Below are 24,847 nucleotides of genomic sequence, written 5' to 3'. Positions count from 1 at the left end.
TGGGCGCTGGGGGCACGGACCCCCAGCAGTCCGTCTTGGACGAGCTCATGCTATAGCGGGGGGCACACTCGTGGGTAAGGGACTCACGGTGGCAACTTCCGGTGAGTGGACCCGCAGCTACAGAAGCAGGACCTGCGGAAAGGTTCCCGTCCAGCTTCCCCAGGACCCAACACTCAGTCTCTCGCTCAGCTTCCCCCCTTTCATCCGCGGCGCTCCTGCCTAACTGAGCCTGCGCCAGCACTAACGCGCACGCGCCAAAGCCGGTCCAATCAGAATCTCAGACCCAAATTCCAGGTGGGAGGACTCCTCGCGGGGAGGGGCGGGATCTTCAGGCCGAACCACGCCCGTGATTGGTCGGTGGAGGGGACACACGTTCTCCTTTAGGCGAAGCCTCGCCCGCCGGCCAAATGTAGTGAACTCTTCTCCTAATTTGGGAAGGGTCCGGCGCGGGCCTGGGCGGGGCGGCGCCGAGTGCGCCTGCGCAGAGCCTCCGCCCGGGAGCGTTCTCTGTTTGGGTGTTGCTTCAGCTCCGGCGGGCGGGGTGCATCTCTCTCACCCGCAAAACGCGCCCCGCGGGAGCCGGCAGTTTCCACTTACAACCTGTTTGGTGCTGCCCGCTGAGGTGAGTGTGTGTGAGTGTGCACTTGGCTTTGCCGGTCTCCGTGCGGTTTGAGGGGTGCTGGACCCTTTCCACGCCCCCGCCCCATCCTCCCGCTTGCACCCGGTCCTTGCCCCTGGATGCCCACTTTGCAGGGCGCGGGGGAAGCCGAGCGTGGCAAGCAGAGTTCCCTCCTTTCTGTTTCCGCACCCTCCTGCCTTCACCCACGTGCTTTGTTGTTGTCGTTTGGTGCAGATCATGTCCAAGTCCCTGAAAAAGTTGGTAGAGGAGAGCCGGGAGAAGAACCAGCCGGAAGTGGACATGAGTGACCGCGGCATCTCCAACATGCTGGACGTCCACGGCCTGTGTGAGTGCCGGGGCCCCGCCCTCCCCTTGGAGGGGCTGGAAGGGCGTGGAAGTTTTCCAAGTAACTGCCGGCCATTGTGTGAGCGGTTGTCATGGCTTATAGGCCACCCTCTGCTTGTAAACATCACTTGTGAAGACCTTGGCTCACAAAGTTTGCCGTCAGAACGTGCTCTCTTTTGCCTGGAAAACGCGCGTGGGGGCCCGGGCAAGGATCACACAGATGGCTGCTGCTGCTGCACCTCAGCAGTTATCTGTGCGGATTGATGGCGTTTGGGTGGATTGCCCACACGGTTTACTTAATAGCCACTTTATTTTTTAATTGAAAATCTTTTTAAAAATATCATTCTTCTTTTCTCCTAATATAGGCTTTGGCCCTTGAACAAATGCCGCACAAATGTTACGTGGCAAGTGTTCTTGTGCCTGGAGTATGTTAAACATTTCTCCACTCATTACCATTTTGTGGGTCTGTCCTCTTTCGTTTAGGCTTTTGTTCTTTCCAGCTTGTGCTAAGGTGATGTCTTCCTAACTCTTCCACTTGCCTCCAGGTTTACGGACCCTGTGGCCTAGTCTCTATTGATCGCAGTGCTATTTTTTCAGTAACACAGTCTGTGTTACTCTGTCCTTTAAGCCAGGGAATACAAACTCAAAGGTCTGGGGGGTAGTCATGACCGCCTTAATGGTATCCCACCTTCTACTCAGATCCAAACAGTTGCTACCACCTGGAGAAGTTTGCTCAGTGTTGCCAGAGTGTTTTTGTTTGTTTTGTTTTTTTAAGAAAACAAGTATCCAGGTGAAACTTACCAATTTTCAGAAGTTGGCGATTCATTTCAGTATTTGAAAAATACTTTATAAAGGTGAAATCAAATACTCTTCAGGCTGAATGTGGCTTCAGTTTGGACCTTCTCTCTTAAACACTTCCGGTTGCTCATTACCAACAGTAATGTTCCAGTTTCCTTGGTGTGACTCCTGAATCTGACCACAACCCACCTTAGGTCCCGTCCCCTCCGTGCATTTGGTGTCCCAGCCATTCTACCTCATTGCCCTTCCTGAGCCAGGGCACACCCTTTCAGGTTTGTATACCTTTACAAGTATTGTTTCCTCCCTCTTCACTCTTCTTGGCCCAAAATATTTTTACTGTTTATCAAGAGTCAGCTCAGACGTCTCAGCCTAGGTAAAGCCTCTGTCTGTCCCGAGCTGACATAGTTAGTTAACCCTCTCTCCTATGAAGCTAGACATACCTTGTTTCATGACCCTCGTTACATAGGATTGTAATCTGTTTTTAACCTAGCTGTTTCTCTTCCCCACTGGGAGCCTGCAGGGGCTTAAAGCTGGGCAAAATTCATATTTGCCTTCTTTATAATATTGCCTGGAACACAGTAGGTGCTCGTGCTCAAATTGGTTGATGGATGAAAGAAAGAAGACTGGCTTAGGCCTGTGAGTTTATGAGATCCACACTAGTTTGTGACAATGGAGACGAAGGGGAGAGGTCCAGGAGACCCGAAAATATAATGGATTGCTTGTTAGGCGTGGAGAGAGCAGAGTCAGATTTACTGTGACTCCGTGGTTTGTGCCTGGGACAGACATGGGGGATGGTGCCATTGATGCATCTCTGAAAAGCTGATGAAAATTTGTAAGCTCTTAGGAAGATATCTGCCATTAGGCTTAGCTTTGTACTAATTAGCATCTCAGCCTCCTACTATGTGTTGGCCTCTCTCAGTGGTGATGGCTTCCCTGGGGCAGCAACAGAGCAGATGTCTCTGGTACTGAATTGGCACTTGTGGATCTGGGTGTGTCCCCGAGCTGCCCCTGCCTGGTCCTGGTTATCACTGGGGACACTGCTGCAGTGGAGGGAGGAGGTGAAGAGCTGCCAGCAGGAGGCCTGGCTCTGCTGTACTCTTGGCCCCATGGCTTTCTGCTCCTTGGCACTCATTTTCTCATGGGCTTGAAGAAAGAGATTGCTTTCAGCAGAAAAACATTGTATTTCTCAGCTTTCAAGAGAATTTTTTTTTTTCTGTAATATAAGTAGGGAGAGTGGTGTAGCTATTTTGGTTCAGTTGCATTATCTCTTTGAGGCCTTGACTTTTATTGAAGAAAAAAGAGCCACTTGCTTCCTGAAAAAGATGTTTCCGTTGTAATATGAGGTGGTGGAAAGTAAGATCATCCTTAATTTTTCCTAGAGAGCATACTAAAGGAAGAATGTGCTTCCTGGGGAGTTCAGGGGAAGGGAGTTTGGCCTCTGTGGTGTGTGTAGACCCAAGGAGTGGCTGCTTTCTGCTATAGCTCCCTGACTGTTGGAGCTGGGAGGTTCTGAATGCTTTCCAAAGCCTATTATTCCTCACTGGAATTCATGTATCAGTAGTGCACATCATATTTTACATATTAAAATATTTGACAAGATTATATTTATTGCAGCATGAGAAGCCACAGCCTTTCCTTATAACATTTTTAGCTGTTATCATGTAGTTTTATGAATAGTTTTATTGGTTTAGTGCTATGATAAGCCTCTTTGGAAAAACTGAAAAAAATGTAAGGGCATTAAAGGGAAATTATGAGACACGATAACCATTCTCTTCCACTGAACTCCCCAGGAAGTATGTTCATTCTTATCTCCCAAAAGATAAGAATGGAGATTTGTGCTCATTCTCATATGAGATGCCCATCTGTCTGTCTGCTGGGAGAGTTGTGTCTAAGAAGCGCAGCACTGCCTCTGAGACAGTACTTGGCCTTAAAAAATGTTTTCAGGAGCTTAGATACCAAAAGCTTTCTGATGGAGAAAACTTCCTAGGCCAGAGACAGCCAGCAGACAGGTTCTAGAGTTTCCTGTCAGATTCTGGAAATGGCCAAATCCTGCTTTGCCAGGCAGGAGAGTGCGGTACTCTTAAGTGGGACCTTGGAGTGGAATAGTGTGGCTTCAGATTCTCCATCTTCTGCTTACTGCTGTGAAACTTCAGAGAAGCTGCTTAACCTTTCTGAGCCTCAGTTTCCTCATTGTCAAATGGATATGTAAGTACCCATTTGGTTGGATTGGTTTAGTGCTAAAGGCACTGATGTATGTCAGCTGTTGAGCACTATGCCTGTACATGAAATGTTAACTATTAATGGGAAGTTCCAAATGGAACTTGGTAAGCCTCAGCTATCACCAGTTCCACCATATCGGCCTGAACCAAGAATAGCATGGTTAATTAGACAGAGTGAGGGATTTGTGTCCTATGAGGAATGAATATATATACATATATATATATATATATATATATATGTATATGTATATGTATATGTATATACACACACACACACATACATATACTATATATATGTGTGTGTGTGTGTGTGTGTATATATATATATTTTATTTCAGAGAGGAAGGGAGAGAGAGAAACATCAATGATGAGAGAGAATCATCGATTGGCTGCCTCCTGCACACCCCCCACTGGGGATCGAGCCCACAACCCAGGCATGTGCCCTTGACCGGAATCAAACATCGGACCCTTCAGTCCACAGGCCGACAACTCTATCCACTGAGCCAAACCGGTTAGGGCCTGTGTGGATGTTTTTACATGGCTTATTAGGATCTGGAGGGTATGGTACTTTTGCCTAGGGTTGTTATAGATTTAGATTGCTGTTATTTTTTTTAATTACCCCTCATTCTTTCTTTCTCTTCATTGTTTTCCTATAGGACGTGTAATCTGCACACATGTTCTCCTTAAAGCTTCCAAGTGTAATGACACCGATTTTATTCTTTTTATTAAAGAAAATTTAACTGCAGAAACTCTCCCACACAGCAGCTGTCTTCACTGGATGATAAAGTTGCTTTTGAAGGGTCCTGTAATCAGCTTCCGGGAGCTAAGAATCCCATCAGGAGCCTGCAAGATTTCCCCCATTTCTTTTACTTAAGTCTTTTGTGACGTTTTAATCTCTTCAAGTTTATTACCCTCTGGGTGTTCAGGCCTTTATCAGTTTTTTTTCAGGTTTAGGCTGAAATATCTTTCAGATCAATCTTAGAAAATAACCTGCCTCGGAGGTCTTTCTAAAGGAGCCTATAAAATAATCCACAAAAGCTCTCATAGGTTCTTTGGTTTCAAAAGCTGTGTTAAACCTGGAAGTAGTCACTTCTGTTAGGTATGTCGGTTACAGACATACCTTGTTTTATTGTACTTCACAGATGTTGCTGATTTTTACAAATTGAAGTCAAAGACCCTCCAGCACAAAGAGATTATGACTCGCTTTATTGCAATACTGACTTTATGGAGGTAGTCTGGAACTGAACCCACAATATCTGAGTATGCCTGTAGGTTGTCTTCGAGGGGAAGGTTAAAGAGCTGGGAAGACCATGTCCTGTTAGCTGTAATCTTTATAAGACCTTTTATATTTTGACTCCTCTAAGTTGCCTGTATATGCCCACCTTTGTGTTTCTTTTTTTGTGTGTGTTTTTTTTTAAGTTTATCTTTATTGTTGAAAGTATTGCAGATGTCCCCTCTCTTTTTCCCATTGACCCTCTCCACCCTGCAATATCTTGGCCTGGGCAGCCCTTTTCTCTCCCCAGCTAACTAATCCCTCCCTTGTCACTTAATGCTTATAAAAGAAAGAATGATTTATCTATCTACGTAACTCCATTGAGATGTTTCCCCACCATCCCATCCTGCCTGGGTTAAGTGGCTCTTTTGGGCAGGTGTGCTTGCTTCTGCTATCTCTGTACTTGGCATTGTGCTTGGGGAAAGTTGATTGAAGAAGGATGCTATTGCATTAATTAAGAGTTCAGTTGAGCTGGGGTGGACAGCATAGCACAGCTGAGGGAAGGTTGCCTCTGTGTCCCTGCCACTGACTTCTCCCCGACTGTCCAGAGGGAACAGTTTACAACCATTAGGAACAACATAGGACTGTTCAGTGTTCAATTTTTTACTTTAGGGCAGAGTAGAAACAAAACGTTTCATCCAGGTAGGAAATAAAATGAAGAAGAAATTGTGACCCCCTTCGATGTAACTGAAATAATAATGAATGACCTTTTACAATTTTTCAATCATCGGGCATTTCGGTTCCAGTTAGCCATGGCTTCTTTTTTGTGAGCAGCTTTATGTTACAGCCGTGGGCAAACTACGGCCCGCGGGCCGGATCCGGCCCGTTTGGAATGAATAAAACTAAAAAGAAAAAAGACCGTACCCTTTTATGTATGATGTTTACTTTGAATTTATATTAATTCACACAAACACTCCATCCATGCTTTTGTTCCGGCCCTCCGGTCCAGTTTAAGATCCCATTGTGGCCCTCGAGTCAAAAAGTTTGCCCACCCCTGGTGTAGCAGCCTGACCTTGGGCAAGTCACTTAACCTCTCTGTGCCTCAGGTTTTGCATCTGTAAAATGGAAATAGTAAGAGTAGCTACTTCATAGAATTACTGAGTCATTATCCGTGAAAAACCTTGAATACTATCTAGCATGTATGTCTTGGTCCATTCATTCGGGCTGCTATAACAGTACCAGAGGCTGGGTGGCTTATAAGTGACAGAATTTCTCATGGTTCTGGAGACTGGAAGTCTATAAGATCAAGGAATGGGCAGATTCCCTGTCTGGTGTGGACCCACTTCCTGTTACATAGATGGCCATCTCACTGTGTCCTCACATGGTAAAAAGGACAAGGGATCTCTTTGGAGTCTCTTTATAAAGGGCACTAATACCTAATTCATGAATGCTCGGCCCTCATGACCTCATCACCTCTCAAAGGTTCCCCTCTCCTAATAGCATCACAAAATAGGGGTTAGGTTTCAGTATATCACTTTTAGGGGGAAACCGAAACATTCAGTCTATCTCATGGCACATATTAGTCTTAATATTCACTATTAATATTTTAAGCTTTTATCTATGATTATATAAAATATGCAGAACAGTGTCTCTTTAGTGTTTTGAATTCTCAGTCATGGTACTTCTCCAGTGGTCTTCACTTCTTGTCTGCTGGTTCATAATGTCTGGGCACCCAGTGCCTCCTTCCTCATCTGACTGAGATTTCCTGGGAGACATTAAATGGGTATGTCAGTGTCATGGGGTCAGGAGCCAGGGACAGTGTGGGAGGTGGCTGGACAGCTGGGTCTTTAACAGGATTTTAGTTGTAGTGTGTTCCTGTCTGTTGAGAATGACAGCCATTAAAACTGTTGGCAGTTTTTCAGCTAATAATTAAGATACTGTATGTCATCCTATAGCTATTTATTGAATGTATTTATTTATTTTTGTGATGAGCACAATGTAAGCTAAGTCTTTGGGAGCTTCTTCCCTGTTGAATCTTTAAATTACCCAGTGATTAATATTTGCTAAGTTAAGGAAACTGTAAGCTAGTTAATGGATTAGCAGTAGTTAGATTTTTATAAGAAATCATAATACCCATTACTTTGCCATAATAGCCAGCTTTTAATTGTGATAAAAAGTGCTAGAGTTGATATGGATAATAATTGCAAACCAGATCCTAGATCCTCTTTTCATAAATTTACAAGAACCTGGTTTAAAGAATTCAATCTAGATATCTGAGATACATTATTACAAAGCAAAAACTAGAATTGATTTCTTTACATCACATAAAGGTCTCTTGCTTCATTGAATAGCAAGTTTGTGCAGGTTGATTTATTTTTTTATTTTTTAAAGGCAAAAGCATAAAATTTGGCCTAGGAACAGTCCATGTAGGTCAAGTGCCAGACGAGCATGGGCCAGCATTGAACCTCTGCGCGTTCCTCAGACTTCCTCAGCTCACACTCACCATCATTCACTCCTGCTTGGGCAGTTGCTTCCTCTTGCCCCGTCATGCCTCTTTCTTCAGGTAAAGGGATATCCTCTTTTATAGTACTTCCTCCTAGAAGCTTATAGCCAAAGAAACCTCCCCTTGCTATGGTCTGTCTGATCCAAAGCATCTTTATGGTTGGGGCGTTTCATAACTGCAGTGCAGCCTGAAGCCTCTGCTGGAGGCACAGGGGCTTCTGAATAGAGAGGCATTGATCAGTGAGTTTTCCAGTGAAAGATAGGGCGAATGTAATTTGCCATTGCCCCTTGGGGCATATTTCATCAGTGTGTGATGTTTAACAGTGCTCGAGCTGCCATGCACAATACCACAGATGGGATTGGGGGCAGGGGCGGGGGGAAGGGGGGGCCCTTAAACAGACATTTTCTCACAGTTTGAAAGGCTGGAAGTCCAAAATCAAAGTGTAGGCAGGGCAGGTTTCTCTGAGGCATCTCTCCTTGGCTTGCAGTGGCCGCCTTCTCTCTGTGTCCTCACATGGTGCTCCCTCTGAGCATGCCTGTCCCTGGTGTCTCTCTGTGTGTCCACTTTCCTTGTCTCATATGGATACAGTTTGGATTATGGCTGACCTAATGGCTGCATTTTTAACTTGTTTAAAGGTCCTGTCTCCAAATACAGTGACATTCTGAGATACTGGGGGTTAGGGCTTCAACACAGGAATCTTAGGAGCCATAGTTCACTCTATCACACCTACATTAGAGGTTCTGAATGGTTCGTGCTTGAGTGCTTACACCGGGGCAAATGCTTCTCACTTATAACATCAGCCCTTGCTGCAGCATTTACAGATGAGCAAGCAGAATGTGATCTAGAGGCCGTAAGTCCCAGGATCACACAGTTAGTGGCAGAATCAGAGTTCACACTTAAGTGTATCTAACGCCTTTGTTCTATGATAACCATGCTGTGTTGTTTCCCACCCCTGAAGTGTAACAGAGTTCTGGCTCAGATGTTAAGGAGTGGGATTTCTGGGGTGCCTGGGACAGCAGGCCTTACTACAAGGCATTCACTTTCAGAATTCTTGAAAACTTGGGGGGGGGGGAAGCATCATTTGGGTAGCCTGAAGCCTGGAAACTTAGGTTTATCATATTTTTTTCTTTATTTTACTTTTTTCATCCCCATTTATTCCCCCTTATACCCTCCTCCATCTTTGTCTACCCCCTGGAATCACCTCAGTGTTGTCCACATCCATGAGTTCTTTCTCTCTCTCTCTTTTTTTTTTTTTTTGGCTCAATCCCTCTATTCCCTCAGCTTCGCTCCCAGAACTGTCAGCTTTTTCTCTATAAGTCTGTCTTACCATATTGTTGCAGAGCTTTAACTGTGGAGGAAAACACTAGAAGCAACTTATTCTCTATCTGGTCAGTATTAACTGTGAACCCTTCTTTTTCCTTATGGTTTTCAAAAAAACTATTAATCTTAACTGAATTTAACGATCAGATGTGAGATGTCTTTGCACTGTATATTCATTTTTCTGTCTGTCTTCAAACTTAGAACATTAGTTCAGAACACTCTGAAGTCTGGTGCTAGAGATGATTGTGTTTGGGAAATATTGGTATATATATATATAGATATATATAGATAGATATATCTATATATCTATATATATATATCTACACTAATAAAAGAGAAACATGGTAATTGGTGTACAACCACTACCCTTTTCATTGGCTAATCAGCGAGATATGCAAATTAACTGTCAGCCAAGATGGTGACCGGCAGCCAGGCAGCTTGAAACTAACATGAGGCTTGCTTGCCTCAGTGACGGAAGACTCCAACGTTCCCCTCCTGCAGCTGCAGGCCTCTGAGCGGGCACTTTCAAACATTGTAACAAATAACCCCGGACTTCAGCCAGCAGGATCGCAACATTGTATGCAAAGGAAGCGGAGGCCTAAGAGCTGGAGCCAAGCCTCAAGTTAAGCTGGCCCAGAATAAAAAAAAAAAAAAGGAAAAAAGGAGCGGTTGGGAGCTTCAGTCACCCCCAGCCTGAAAACAGCCCTCAGCTCCTCACCCAGACTGGCCAGGCACCCCAGTGGGGACCCCCACCCTGAAGGGTGTGTGACCAGCTGCAAACAGCCATCATCCCCTCACCCAGACTGGCCAGGCACCCCAGTGGGGACCCCCACCCTGAAGGATGTGTGACCAGCTGCAAACAGCCATCATCCCCTCACCCAGGCTGGCCAGGCACCCCAGTGGGGACCCCCACCCTGATCCAGGACACCCTTCAGGGCAAACCAGCCGGCCCCCACCCGTGCACCAGGCCTCTACCCTATATAGTAAAAGGGTAATATGCTCCCAGCACCGGGATCAGCGGAGCCATGAGGCCTCCCGGCATCGGGATCAGCGTGACAGGGGGCAGCGCCCAAACCCCCTGATCACCCTGCGGCTCTGTGTATGACAGGGTGCGGCACCTCAACCCCCCCCCCCCCCCCACGGGCCCTGCTCTGTGTGTGACGGGGTAGAGCCATAACCTCCCCATTGGCCCTGCCCTGAGTGTGACAGTGGCGGCGCCCCAACCTCCTGATTGGCCCTGCTCTGTGGGTGATAGAGGGCAGCGCCCCAACCCGCTGATCCGCCCTGCTCTGTGTGTGACAGGGTACGGAGCCCCAACCCCCTTGATGGGCCCTGCTGTGTGGGTGACAGGGGGCAGTGCCCCAAACCCCTGATTGGCCCTGCTCTGTGCGTGACAGGGGGTGGCACCGCAACCTCCCCATCGAACCTGCCTTGAGTGTGACAGGGGGTGGTACCCCAACCCCCCAATCGGCCCTACCCTGAGCGTGACTGAGGGTGGCATCGCAACCTCCCAATCTGCCCTGTTCTGAGCATGACAGGGGGCGGCGCCCCAACTCCCCAATTGGCCCTGCTCTGAGCCCGACTAGGGGCTGCACCTAGGGATTGGGCCTGTCCTCTGCCACCCAGGAGCAGGCCTAAGCCAGCAGGGCGTTATCTCCCGAGGGGTCCCAGACTGTGAGAGGGCACAGGCCAGGCTGAGGGACTCCCCTCCCCCCCCCGAATGCACAAATTTTTGTGCACCGGGCCTCTAGTATATAAATAAGAGACCAGCGACTAGAAAGGCAAAACAACCAGAATGACTGGTGGCAATGATGCGCACTGAGGCAGCCAACAAGCCTGATCTGGGCTCCGATTGGCCCCCCATCCCCAGCCAGCCTGGCCCCCGATTGGCCCCCAACACCTCGATCGGGGGTGGGGCCAGCTGTCCAATCGCCCACGGCCCCTCCTCCCTACCTGCCCAGCCTGATGGGCCCCATTGGGGTGGGCCAGCTGGACCCCACCCATGCGTGAAATCGTGCATCGGGCCTCTAGTCTACACTAATGAAAGACAAACATGCAAATTGACTGTACCTTCTACGCGTTAAGCCACGCCCACCAGCCAATCAGAACAACTATATGCAAATTAACCCAACCAAGTTGGCGGCCAGCAGCCATGGAGCTGGAGCAAGCAGGAGGCTTGGTTGCCCCAATGATGGAGGAAGCCAAGCTTCCCGCCTGCTGTGGCGGCTCTGAGCTCCACTGAAAGCAACAAAGTTTCAATTATAGAAGGTAAATAAACCCCAGATACCTGCTTTCAGCCGGCCGTGACCACAGAGCTGGAGTGAGCAGGAGTGGGTTGTCCCTGGCGATGGAGGAAGCCAAGCTTCCCTCCTGCCTGCCCTGGCCAGCTCTGAGCTCCTCTCAAGGCTACAAAGTTTCAATTATAGAAGGTAAATAAATCCCAGAATAAAAGAAAAAAAGGAGAGGCTGGGAGCTTCCGTCGCCGGGGGGGGGGGGGGGGGAGGGGGCTTTGCCAGCCTGAAAACGACCCACAGCTCCTCACCCAGGCTGGTCAGGCACCCCAGTGGGGACTCCCACCCTGAAGGGGGTATGACCAGCCTTAAAACAGCCATCAGCCCCTCACCCAGGCTGGCCAGGCATCCCAGCGGGGACCCCCACCCTGAAGGGGGTGTGACCAGCTGCAAACAGCCATCAGCCCCTCACCCAGGCTGGCCAGGCACCCTAGTGGGATCCCCACCCTGATCCGGGACACCCTTCAGGGCAAACCAGCTGGCCCCCACCCGTGCAGCAGGCCTCTGTTCTATATAATAAAAGGGTAATATGCAAACTGACCGTAACAGCAGAAAGACTGGGAATGACTGGTCACTATGACACACACTTACCACCAGGGGGCAGATGCTCAATGCAGGAGCTGCCCCCTGGTGGTCAATGCGCTCCCACAGGGGAAGCTCTGCTCAGCCACAAGCCAGGCTGACAGCTGCCAGTACAGCGGTGGTGGTGGGAGCCTCTCCCGCCTCCTCAGCAGCACTAAGGATGTCCGACTGCAGCTTAGGCCTGCTCCCTGCTGGTGAGTGGACATCCCCCGAGGGCTGCTGGGCTGCCAGAGGGATGTCTGACTGCCAGCCTGGGCCCGATCCCTCTGGGAGCGGGCCTAAGCCAGCAGGTGGACATCCTCTGAGGGGTCCCAGATTGCAAGAGGTCATAGGTCGGGCTGAGGGAACCCCCCGAGTTGCACCGGGCCTCTAGTATATCACAACAAAATAAACTTGAATTACATGAAATGGTACTGTTAGTTATCATCTACCTCTGTTTCGTAAAGAAGCTTTCATTTAATATATTTTTCTGCACATCTGTTAATTATTCTTCTAAGCCCAGAATAGGTCTCAATTTTAAGTCCAAACTGGGCCACATGAAAGACACACATCAGACCACATAATTAACTGTAAGAGGTCTTGGCCTCTTGTGGTTTTTTTTTTTTTTTTTTTTAAGGCATAGTGCAGACCAGAGATTGGTAACCTGGTTTGCAACCTCAGTATATAAAAGATTTTTTTGCAAATGTTCATATGTAAGATGGTTTTTTAAGTCTTCAGGTTGTGTGAAAGTTACTTATTTAGCCTATTATACGTTTGTATTCTACAAGTTGTGCCTTCTTTATTAGAAGCATAAAAAACAGATAATATAATTAAAATGCCATGTATAATGGAGTGTATTAATACACTTGCACAAACACACATACATGCCATTTGCCAGACATTGTACTGAGCTCTCCTTATGGCTTATTTCTTTTGAACCTCACAGTTTCATTATGAATATTATCATCCTTTCCTCATCGTCTTTCAGGTTATCCCTGAGGAAAGGGATTTCTAGAACTTAAGTGACCAGCTCTGAGTCACACAGCTAATAACTAGTGGAGCACTGGCTTGGAACCCAGGCAGTCAGACTTCAGAAATTGTGTTCTTAGCTTATGCTATCTCACCTTATTTATGTCACTAACTTTTTTGACAGGCACATCACATCCTCTATAATAAAGAGGTAATATGCAAATTAACCCTTACGCCCTTACAAGATGGCTGCCTACAACCAGGTTGGCAGGGGGATTAGTGAGGGACGACCAGACGACTGAACAAGCAGGCTGTGTGGGGTGATCAGGCCTTCAGGGGGGTTAGTGAGGGACAACCAAACAACTGAACAGTAGGCTGTGTGGGGCGACCAGGCCGGCGGGGTGCCTGTGAGGGGCAACCAGGTCGGCGGGGCGGGGGGGCATTTGGGGGCAACCAGGCCAGCAGGGGGGGTGAGTTGAGGGTGACCAGGCAGGCAGGGGGGGCAGTTGGGGACGATCAGGCCGGCAGGGGGACAGTAAGAGGTGACCAGGCCAGTGGGGGGGCAGTTAGGGGCGACTGGGCCGGCGGGGCGCGGGGGGTTGCAGTTGGGGGCGACCAGGCTGACAGGGGGCGCACTTGGGGGAGATTAGACTGGCAGTGGGGCAGTGAGGGGTGACTAGGCTGGCAGGGGGAGGCAGTTGGGGGTGACCAGGCTGGCAGGGGCATGCAGTAAGGGGTGACCAGGCTGGTGGGGGTGGGGGAGTTAGAAGCAACCAGGCCAGCAGGGAGGGGGCAGTGGGGGCAACCTGGCTGGCACACAGAGGCAGTGAGGGGCAATCAGGCCGGCGGGGGGGTGGGGCGCAGTTTGGGGCAACCAGGCAGGCAGTCAGGTGAGCAATTAGGAGCCAGTGGTCCAGTTTTGTGAGAGGGATGTCCGACTGCCTATCCCTGGGATCGGGCCTAAACTGGCAGTCGGACATCCCCCAAGGGGTCCCGGATTGGAGAGGGTGCAGGCTGGGCTGAGGGGGACAAATTTTGTGCACAAATTTCGTGCAGTGGGCCTCTAGTATTAAGATAAAAAGGCTAATTCAGTAAGTGTACACTGTGTGTCTATGGGCACACCGGTCCCATTGTAGAAGACATGGCACCTGCCTATATGGGAAAGTGATTCAGTATTGATTTAGGAATGTGTTTCTGGATGTCCACATAAGTGGACTTGCTCCTGCTCATGCCAACTGGCTGAGGACACAGGAATCTTTTTTCCAAAACACTTACACATAGTTTTTAAAAATCCAGTTCAAAAAAATGTATTGAGGTGTTCATATGAATGAGTGCATGCATAATGTACAGCTTAACACATTTTCAGACCAAGAAGCAGAACAGGATCAGCACCCAGGAGCACCTGCGCCTCCCAGCTGCTGTCCCCTCAGTGATTCTCCCGATTCTGAAAGCATAGATCAGTTTTGTCTGCGCACCATTAAAAAAAAAAAAAAGGATTATATAGCGTGCACTCTCAAGTGTCTGATTCTCTTGCTCAGCATCATGTTCATGAGATTTATTCACATTGTGAAGTTGGTTATAGATCCAGTGAGTGACTCCGTCAGTTTACCAGTATTCATCCATCTGCTGTGGACAGACATGTGGGTCATTTCTAGGCTAGGGCTGATAAAGACAGTGCTGCTATCTATTTATATTTTAATCCTCACCTGAAGATATGCTGACTGAGTTGAGAAAGAGAGACAGAGAGAAACAGAGAACATTGATGTGAGAGAGAGAAATCGATTGGTTGCCTTCGGTATGTGCCCCGACTGGGAATGGAACCTGCAATCTGGGTATGTGCCCTGACTGGGAATTGAACCCATGACCATCCAGTGCACCCAGCCAGGACAGATGCATGTCTTTTTATTCGTTGCTGTTTGTAGACCTAGGAGTGGAATTGTTGGGTCGTGGAGTATGGTCTTATATACTTGTTAAAATGGAAGAGAAGAATCACCAAAATGGAAATATTTGAAACTCAGAAAAGTCCCCTTTTATTTGTGGTTTTGTTTGCTGTGGTTTTGGTTACCTGTGTCATCCTTGGTCCAAAAATATTAAAAGAAAAATTCCAGAAATAAACATAAGTTTTAAATTGTGTGCTGTTCTGAGTCTTGTGAAATCTGCTGTCTCACTCCATCCCCCTGGACCTGAATCATCGCTTTGCCCCTCGTCTCCATGTTGTAGACGCTCGCTGCCTGTTAGTCACTGAGTAGTAGCATATCTGCTATTGCAGTTCTGCAGTGCTTGTTATTTACTAATAATGGCCCCAAAGCGAAAGAGTAGTGATGCTGACAGTTTGGATATGCCAGAGAGAAGCCCGAAAGTGCTTCCTTTAAGTGAAAAGGTGAGTATAGTCAATAAAATATTTTGAGATGGAAAGAGATGCTTACACACACATTCATGTAACTTTTATTACAGTATATTGTTACAGTTAGTCTATTTTATTATTGTTAATCTCTTTGCCTAATTTATAAATTAAACTTTATCATAGGTAAGTATATATAGGAAATATCACAGTATATATAAGGTTCTGTACTATCTGTGGTTTCAGGCTGCCACTGGGGGGGTCTTGGAATGCATTCCCTGTGGATAAGGGGGAACAACTGTAGTAAGGGAGGCAATCAAACACCATGACACATTATCAAATGTGTACGCTGATCTGAAACTCCCATTAAAAGGGAAATGCTTGAGTCTGGCTGGCATGGCTCAGTGGTTGAGCATCGACTTATGAACCAGGAGGTCACAGTTTGATTCCTGGTCAGGCCACATGCCCCGGTTGTGGGCTTGATCCCCCATAGGGGCTGTACAGGAGGCAGCCAATTGTTCAATGATTCTCTTTCATCGATGTTTCTATCTCTCTCCCACTCTCCCTTCCTTTCTGAAATAAATTATATATATATATATATATATATATATATATACACACACACACACACACACACACATACACACCACAGACATACACTAGAGGCCCGGTGCACAAAAATTTGTGCACTTGTGGGGGGAAACCCGTAGCCTGGCCTGTGCCCTCTTGCAGTCTGGGACCCCTCAGGGGATGACCACCTGCTGGCTTAGGCCCGCTCCCTGGGGGATTGGGCTCAGGCTGGCAGTCAGACATCCCTCTGGCAGCCCAGCAGCCCTCGGGGGATGTCCACTCGCCAGCGGGGAGCAGGCCTAAGCTGCAGTTGGACATCCTTAGCGCTGCTGAGGAGGTGGGAGAGGCTCCCACCACCACTGCTGTACTGGCAGCTGTTAGCCTGGCTTGTGGCTGAGCAGAGCTCCCTCTGTGGGAGCTCACTAACCACCAGAGGGCAGCTCCTGCATTGAGCACCTGCCTCCTGGTGGTCAGTGTGTGTCATAGTGACCAGTCATTCCCAGTCTTTCTGTTGTTAGGGTCAGTTTGCATATTACCCTTTTATTATATAGAATAGAGGCCTGCTGCACGGGTGGGGGCCGACTGGTTTGCCCTGAAGGGTGTCCTGGATTAGGGTGGGGATTAGGGTGTCCCGCTGGATTGCCTGGCCAGCCTGGGTGAGGGGCTGATGGCTGTTTGCAGCTGGTCACACCCCCTTCAGGGTGGGGATCCCCGCTGGGGTGCCTGTCCAGTCTGGGTGAGGGGCTGAGGGCCGTTTTCAGGCTGGCCAAGCCCTTTGGCGACAGAAGCTCCCAGCCTCTCCCTTTTTTCTTTCTTTTTTTTTATTCTGGGATTTATTTACCTTCTATAATTGAAACTTTGTTGCCTTCAGTGGCGCTGAGAGCCGGCTCCTGCTTGCTCCAGCTCCGTGGCCATGGCTGGCTGAAAGCAGGTATCTGGGGTTTATTTACCTTCTATAATTGCAACTTTGTTGCTTTTGAGTGGAGCTGAGAGCCTGTGGCAGGCTGGCTTCCTCCATCACTGGAGCAAGCAAGCCTCCTGCTCATTCCAGCTCCATGGCCACAGCCTGCTGAAAGCAGGTATGTGGGGTTTATTTACCTTCTATAATTGAAACTTTGTTGCTTTCAGTGGAGCTCAGAGCCAAGGCGGGGAACCTTGGCTTCCTCCATCACTGGAGCAAGCAAGCCTCCTGCTCGCTTCAGCTCCATGGCTGCTGGCTTCCATCTTGGTTGGTTAATTTGCATACAGTCGCTCTGATTGGCTGGTGGGCGTGGCTTAAGACATAGCGGAGGTATGGTCAATTTGTATGTTGTCTTAGAATATATATATATATACATATATACATATATAATTTAAAAGGGAAATACTTGTAAAGTTTTTTCAAGTTTAGTAAAATCTTTAAGGTCCAGAGTCAGTTTTATTCTATATCTGCCTTCCTCTCTGCTTCCCCCTCCTTCTATGGGTTGTCTGTATTGACTAATTTTTCTTGCTTGAATTATTTTATCTGTGTAACATAAAATAGGTGTATTTTTTTAAATATATTTTATTGATTTTTTTACAGAGAGGAAGGGAGAGGGATAGAGAGTTAGAAACATCGATCAGCTGTCTCCTGCACACCTACTACTGGGGATGTGCCCGCAACCAAGGTATATGCCCTTGGCCGGAATCGAACCTGGGACCTTTCAGTCCGCAGGCCAACGCTCTATCCAGTGAGCCAAACCTGTTAGGGCTAGGTGTATTTTTAGAAACCAGTTCTAGAACCCTAGAAATCAAAAAGTTAAGCTCCTCATTTACAGGTAAAGTGATTTTACAGAAGGGTAAAGTGAGTTTTCTCAGGTTCCACAGGCACCAGAATCAGAACTGAACTGCAGCCCAGGTTCCCAGATTCCAGATCTTCAGCTTCTTTCCAATATGGGAAAATACTGTCCACACCAGTATGGAGTGTTCTCTTCAAGATGATGGAAACACCAGTTTTACCAAAATGAGGATTAACTTGAATGGGAAAATTCCTTTCTGTTTGAATGAAATATGACAGTTACATCAAGTAACTCAAGCAGCCCGAGACCCAGATTGTAATCCCATGAGACCCGATAAAAATCCCTGCATTTCTCTAGAGCACACCTTCCTCATTTTGAAGATGAAAGTCTGAATTCACTTATTTGATTCTGTGAAACAAATTTTTAAAAAGAGATAAGAAACAACTAATATTTTTGTGATGCCTACTCCATCAGTATACTATGTTGAGCACTTTATAGCCACTCACTAGAATCAAAAATGTTAAAGTAAAATACGGTAATGCCATTAATAACTGTCGTTTACCAAATTCTTAAAACGTGGCTGGAACAGTTGTAAGCACTTTGTTACCTCATCTATTTGTCATAATAACCCTTTACAATAGTCCTATTGTTAACCTCCTCTTGTGGAATTTTAAATGAGAACAATGAGGCACGGAGGGGTTGAGTAACTTGCCCATGATTTCAGAGCTCATGAGCAGAGAACCCTTTAAATGCTGTTTCCAAACAAGAAACTCATTCTGACCCTGTTTTTTACTGGCCAAACAAATAGAGCAAACAAATATCCACAAATGGCCAAACTGTATGGCATTTTTATCCAAAAGATAAAAAGGAATCTTAGTCCATCAGTCCATTTTTCTCCCCAAACGAGGACATGGGCAGTATCAAGTGCACATGCTTTCCTTTTCAGACAATCCGGTGCATTCTCAACTTCTGTGTGTCTCTGGAGATGAGTAAGGAGCTGGTAGGGCACAGGCACTTTTTTCTTCCCGGGGCCTGGTGGGAAATGTTTCTCTCCGGCGACTCATTTCTCTCCTTGAGCAGCCTCCAGATCTGCCTCCCTCCATACCTCTTACCTCAGCCCCAGAGTCTGGGTTTGCCTGTACAGGCACACCCCCTTCAGAAGCAGGAAGCGTGCACTCGTAGACCTGCTGCCTACACAGAGGGTGTCCTCGGAGCTCAAAGAGCTGGGAGTCCTTCAGCAGCCACTCGATGCTTGAGAACCCCTGTGCCACCTGTCTCACCCGCACCCATGGTTTGGTCTCATGGGCAGTTCATTATTTTTACCCTAGGCTTTCAGCTTCTCACCCTGTGACATGCCTTATCCTGACCTCCAGCTGCTTCCTTCCCCAGCCTCAGATAACTGGTTTCCCGGATGGACACTCAGCTGTTCCCAGCTCAGACCTGGTGTGCATTTTTTTCTGACCAGCTACAGGGTCCCTAGATCTTCTCCTGGCATGATGTCTGTCCCACAGTCCGGCTCCAGCCTCTTCCCCTGCCTTCTCCTATCACACACACTGATGTGTCCCCGATGGCCCCCACAAACCCACGCCTCACTCCAGAGACCATTAGACTCCTCACCCCTAGCCTTCTGCCCGGCAGAGCTCCAACAACATGATCATAGCAACCTGTGCATCAGCTGAACCAATGCAGAATTTCCTAGTTACTAATAAACATAACCACCATTTTTTGAGAACCTACTCTGTACCAGAATACTACTGACATCATCCTGTATTTAAGGAGCAGCATTTTTTTTTTTTTTTGCATTTTACCAATGGGAAAAATCATTATGTATTAAGAATATTAAACCTTTGCCTGTCATAGGCAGTAGTCCCCTCTTACCTGCAAGGGATACAGTCCAAGACCCCCAGTGGGTGCCTGAAACCACAGATAGTACTTAATGTCCCAATTGATGCAACCTCCCCCCCGCCCCCCCTTCAATGACCAGCTCACGGGATGTTCTCACATGTGAATCTCTGCTCTTATTTATGTATCGAAAGAAGTATCGCTTTTTTTCAATGACCACATATGATAAATTGCTTTCTGTTGAGTGAAAGAGCAATTAATTATGGCTAATGGACCCTTATCAGTTCAGTAATCAGTTTTAAAAACTTGTTACTAAAGAATTTCCAACTCTCCAAAGTAATTAATTATGAAGTAAAGGAAGGTTTTCATACCGTGGTGATTTTTTTTGAAGTTTTAAATTCGAATGAAATTTTTAAAAAATGTTTTTCTGATTCTGAGTGTGTTGATGAATATGGTATTTGTATTATATCTTGGTACCAAACATTTTGTTGTCTGTCTTCACTTTAATATATTGTCAGAAGGTGCATGTTTAAGAAGATCTGAATCGGTATCTTCCTACCATGGGTGAAATACCATCAGCCATGTGACACGGCAGGCATTGTCATCATGCATGGCGGAGCCACAGAACCCAAACTGGTCAGCACTGCTTCCTGGTGCTGACACCTGGCTGCTCCCACATCCCTGTGGAGTCCCTGAGTCAGCATTGTGTAGGGCTGTTGCTATGTGTAGCCTACTGGGGAGCCAAAATGGAAAAGCCACTTGGACCATTCTTTATCATAAAGAATAAAGTTCAAATTAATTCTTTTTGGTCTGCAACTTGGGAGGAAACAAATTAACATCGGATACTATATGCAGTGTAATTCGAGGGGTAGCACAGAATTTATTTTTTTAATTTCAGAGAGGAAGAGAGGGAGGGGGGGGAGGGAGGGAGGGAGAGAGAGAGAGAGAGAGAGAGAGAGAGAGAGAGAGAGAGAGAGAAACATCAGTGATGAGAGAGAATCATTGATTGGCTGCCTCCTGCAAGCCCCACACTGGGGATGGAGCCTGCAACCCAGGGATGTGCCCTGACCGGGAATCAAACTGTGACCTCCTGATTCATAGGTCAATGCTCAACCACTGAGCAACGCCAGCCGGGTGTAGTACAGAATTGGAATGGTGCCCCCTGGAGTTGTCAAACAAGGTGGCCCTCTTTGAATATCCCAGGAGGTACAGTGGTTCTCCCAACATGGCAATATTTGATACCACAGGAGCTGTCAAGAAGGGGTGACCATTGGCCTTCTGATGAAAGCAGTGTTTTTCTGATGGCTTCAATTCAGAGTGCAGTCCAGTTTTTGTGACCAGTGTTACAGAACCTTTCGCTTGTAACCCAAAGATGGCCGATTCCGACCTGTGACAAGGTTGCAGAAATTTTTAGGCCTCATACCACTTTGTGTGTTTTCAAGTCTCATCCCCCTAGTGTCATCCTGGCCGTGTTTTTCTCTGGCTGTAAATGTCATGCTGTAAAGCCAGAACTTTCTACCTTCTCTAAAGTGCTACCAAAGGGATAATTTGCTTTCTAATTTACCAAAATGAAACTAGAGACAATTTCCAGTGTGCCACATCTTTGTGATATGTTGGGTTATTTTGAAAGTAAGTCGATAATTTCATCTTAGGGGGCTGTGGATTTTATCATGCTTATTTTTCTCATCTCATGCTGCCTACTTTGTGCTGCAGAAGAAGAAAAAAACTGAACCTATTTTACATAATATCTGCTTCCATTGTGTTATCTAGAAAAGGCAATTCTTTTTCTAGTAGTGTTTAGTTAGTCCTTTGATTTTTCTGAGTTTATTTCATTAAGATATTGGCTGCTCCCTCCTGTCCTGTACCTTCCCTGTTTTCCATCTCAGATATGGAAGCTGGGATTGCTTCCATAACCTCCAGTTGCCATATGTCTTCCACGTCCAGCTTCAGGGCCTGGTGCACCTCTGCCCTATAGCCTTTTGGATGTGTCATTCACCCCACAATGAGTAACATTTCCTTCTCAACTGCCGTTATCCCTGCAGATATATTTCTTTCCTCAGTAATCCTTTTATACCTCACATTGTAGGGTTTCCCTTGCATTTTAAGATTTTGGGCATGTTCACTAAATTGAGTGATTAAGTAATTTGTCATCCAAACCAGTACAGTTCTGAGAGGAACAACAGACATAATCCCAGACTGTCCCAGGCTAACGAGGATGTATGGTCAACATTACTTCTACAGGGATCTCCAAAATAGCGACACCTCGACACTCAGTGTGCTCAGTAAATACCCAGTCAGCGAGTCCTTGACTGTCTCGTGAAATTTCTGAAGCAGCCAGGTCCTCTTTGAGCATTTTCCTGCTGATTCCCCTTTTGGCTAGATAACAAATGATCATAAATCATGTATACAGTGCTAGCAACCTCACCCCACCACATTTCCCTCACAAACACCTCCCTCCTAATGGTTTTGTTTCCCACTATTCATTTGGGCCTGAAATAGTGTTCACTCAAATCCCATTTCTAAAGGCTAGAGATAGAATGACAGTCAAGGCATGCTAACACTTAACTGTGTATGTCAACACAATTCTTAGTTATTTAGTTGACTTTTGAAAATATTCTACTTTCAACCATACTTCTTAGTTATTGACTTTTGAAATATACTCGTCTTTGAAAATGGCTGGGCAAAGCATAGTTTAATATTGTTGTAGGAATTTCAATAACAGTCCTCACTGTTCTGGCAGTGCCCATTCTTGACAGTTAATGGCTTAGCAGGACCATTAAAGTGTGTTATTCATACAGTGGAAGGTCTCCCAGTGTGTGAGCTAGGTCAGGGTACAGCCTGCTCCCATTTTCCCAACTTGTTTGACTAGAGTGGCTTTTGTACTTTTAAATAATCCATTCTATCTTGGTAGACCTTTTCTCCCCTCCTTCCCCTTTTTAAAGAATTTTTATGAGTTTGTTGGAGCCGAAGTGATGACAATTGCCAGGAAGCAAAATCTCAAAGGACTGAGAAAATGCTCCTCCCTTCTTTTTTAACAGTGCAGTTTCCATAGGAGACTCACAATGAACTCAACATTGCCAAGTGGGAGTGAGCCGTGGCTTTTATGAATATTCCTGTCTCTACTCGGTCTTTGCCTGTACCAGGATTTGTGATTGATTCTGTCCAATCTTACTGCTCTCCCCATAGGCCCAGCCCAGAGTCCTTTGTTGTCCTAAATATTTCCTCTAAGGTCTTTCATTAACTTTTTCTTTTTTGCTCTAATTTTTCTCCCTCTTACCTACTTTAGCATGTAGCCCTGCAACAATAGTAAGAAAAGAAAAAAAAAAAAGTACATTCTAGTAATGTGATCAGCTGAAGCAACAACTGGATTTCTGTTCTCTATTAAAAAAAAGAAACTTACACATTTCACCACTTTATTCTTGCTAAATGCTTGTTGAAACGACACACTGAAATGATTGAACAGCTTTCACTACTTAAATCTTTCATCGTAAATGTTAGTTGGGAGGAGAGCAAAATTTCTTTGTTTTTAATTAGTTGTGATATTTTAGGAAAAATTAAGGCAGGAGGAGATAGGATTATTAGTTTTCTTTATAATCACAGTTGATTTCTGTGACACTTAATTGGAGTAGTTTGCTAGTGGCAGAGGTTGTTAATTGTCTGCTAGTTTCAGTTTGCCCCATCTTTCTTGATAATAAAATCCCTCATTTTAGCAGGCACATGGTCACCTAGAATACAGACTGTATTTCCCTGCCTCCCTTGCAGCTAGGCATGACTGTATTACAAAATTTTGGTTAATTGCTTATAAGTAGAAGTGCCATGTGTAACTTCTTGGAAGTTTTCTAAAGGAGGAAGGCATTTTTTTTTTCCTTTCTGTCTTTCTGAAGGGAATGCAGACATGATGGCTAAGCTCATGTAGCCATTGTAGACCATGAGATGTGATCCATGCATTGGGGATGGTTGATCAACAAGATACCAGGAACCTCTGGATTGCCTATGTGTAAAAAAGAGAGAAACTCCTGTTATGTGTAACCTTTGTTATTTGTAGTTTGTTCTCACATGAGGTTGATCGTAGTCTCAACTGATTTATCTGTGAATCCATTTCATTTTGTTTGGTAGGAGAGCAGCTCTTTGATTTTTTTTTATCAGACTATGTAACATAGAGATAAAGGAATGCTTTGTTTGGTGGGCAAAAAAAAATTTAACTTTTATAAGCAAAACATGTATGAGATGTTCTGCAGTGTCTAAAATCTTAGATGTTATGTGACTCTTACAGATCACAAACATGCTCTTCTCCTTCCTTTTTGCCTTTTTCTTCCCCCTTCTGTAGTCGTTCAGTCCAAAAGCCAGTAAGTGGGACAGAAAAAGAAAGGTGTTCAGATTTGGGGGTGTGATGGCCTACAGCATATGTGGAAACCTGAGTGGGATGAGGGGGGCATCTGTGTGGGGTGGCAAACCTGGCTTGGGAGGTTTGAAGCCAGGCAGGGCGAGGAGGGTGAGGGCAGATGAGGAGGGTGAGTCTGACAGAGTGTGATGGTGGAAGGAGGAGGTGGGGGGAGATCTGTTGCTGCATTATTACATTGGATGGTTGAAAGTACTCAGAAGAATCCACAACATACATGGTTTAGCAGGAGTAAGAAAACATGGTGAGCCTCTGGGGTCCGGGAGGCTCACTGGTGATTCCTTAGGATGGTGTTTTTTGCTGCTCAGAACATATTTTGTCTCCAGATATGAACCATCAAGACATGTGGAAGAATCAGGGTTTCAGGGAAGCCCAGCCAAAAATGTCCAGCAGTGTCTTTTATGCCCGACTGGTCATGTACCTGTAGCCAGGTGCAAGCCATCAATCTGCGTGTCCCTCGACTTGTATAAGCTGGCTCTGGGGACTTCTGGGGCAGTTTCAACTTAGATGAAACATTAAGCATCTCTAGCCAACCTACTTGTCCTGCTTGTGACCAAGAATCTACCAGACTTCTGGGTTTCCCTGCAGATAAGCATAAGCTATAAGATAACTCTGTGCAGTTATGTATAGAGGTATCATGAAGCAAGTAAGTAGGTTAAAGGTAGTGGAAGTCAGAGGTCTCAGTATTCGAAAAGGGGATTACAAACATGGGAAGGAAGAAAATTTGAATGAACTGCATATTGAAATCAGATTTGTTGGTATGAATTCAATAATATAAATAGTGAAGTGAACACAGGTGTGTGTGTGTGTGTGTGTGTGTGTGTTCATGTGTTCTTTAGCTCTCTCCATTGAGAGGGGCTGAGAATATTGAGCCCCTAGATAAGCGGTTCTCAACCTGTGGGTCGCGACCCCTTTGGCGGTTGAACGACCCTTTCACAGGGGTCGCCTAAGACCATCCTGCATATCAGATATTTACATTATGATTCATAGCAGTAGCAACATTACAGTCATGAAGTAGCAACGAAAATAATTTTATGGTAGGGTCACAACATGAGGAACTGTATTTAAAGGGCCAGAAGGTTGAGAACCACTGTCCTAGA

At 46.2% G+C, this 24,847-nt stretch overlaps 1 protein-coding gene across 2 annotated transcripts in view; it reads left to right on the top strand.

The window, feature by feature from the left end:
* The first annotated feature begins 425 nt into the window (after positions 1–425).
* RSU1 (Ras suppressor protein 1) overlaps positions 426–24,847 on the top strand; it is a 202,819-nt gene continuing 178,397 nt past the window's right edge. Inside the window, exons 1-2 of one of the 2 annotated variants that reach the window (XM_059660219.1) lie at positions 426–622; positions 854–965. In XM_059660219.1, the coding sequence (XP_059516202.1) occupies positions 857–965 (109 nt within the window). In that variant the 5' untranslated portion in view covers positions 426–622; positions 854–856. The remainder of the gene's footprint in view (positions 623–853; positions 966–24,847) is intronic. The other variant, XM_059660211.1, reaches the window with a different exon arrangement.

The sequence above is a fragment of the Myotis daubentonii genome, chromosome 1, assembly GCF_963259705.1.
Source record: "Myotis daubentonii chromosome 1, mMyoDau2.1, whole genome shotgun sequence".
Classification (NCBI taxonomy): domain Eukaryota; kingdom Metazoa; phylum Chordata; class Mammalia; order Chiroptera; family Vespertilionidae; genus Myotis; species Myotis daubentonii.
Note: the sequence above shows the minus strand (reverse complement) of the source record. Positions and strands in the feature narration are given on the sequence as shown.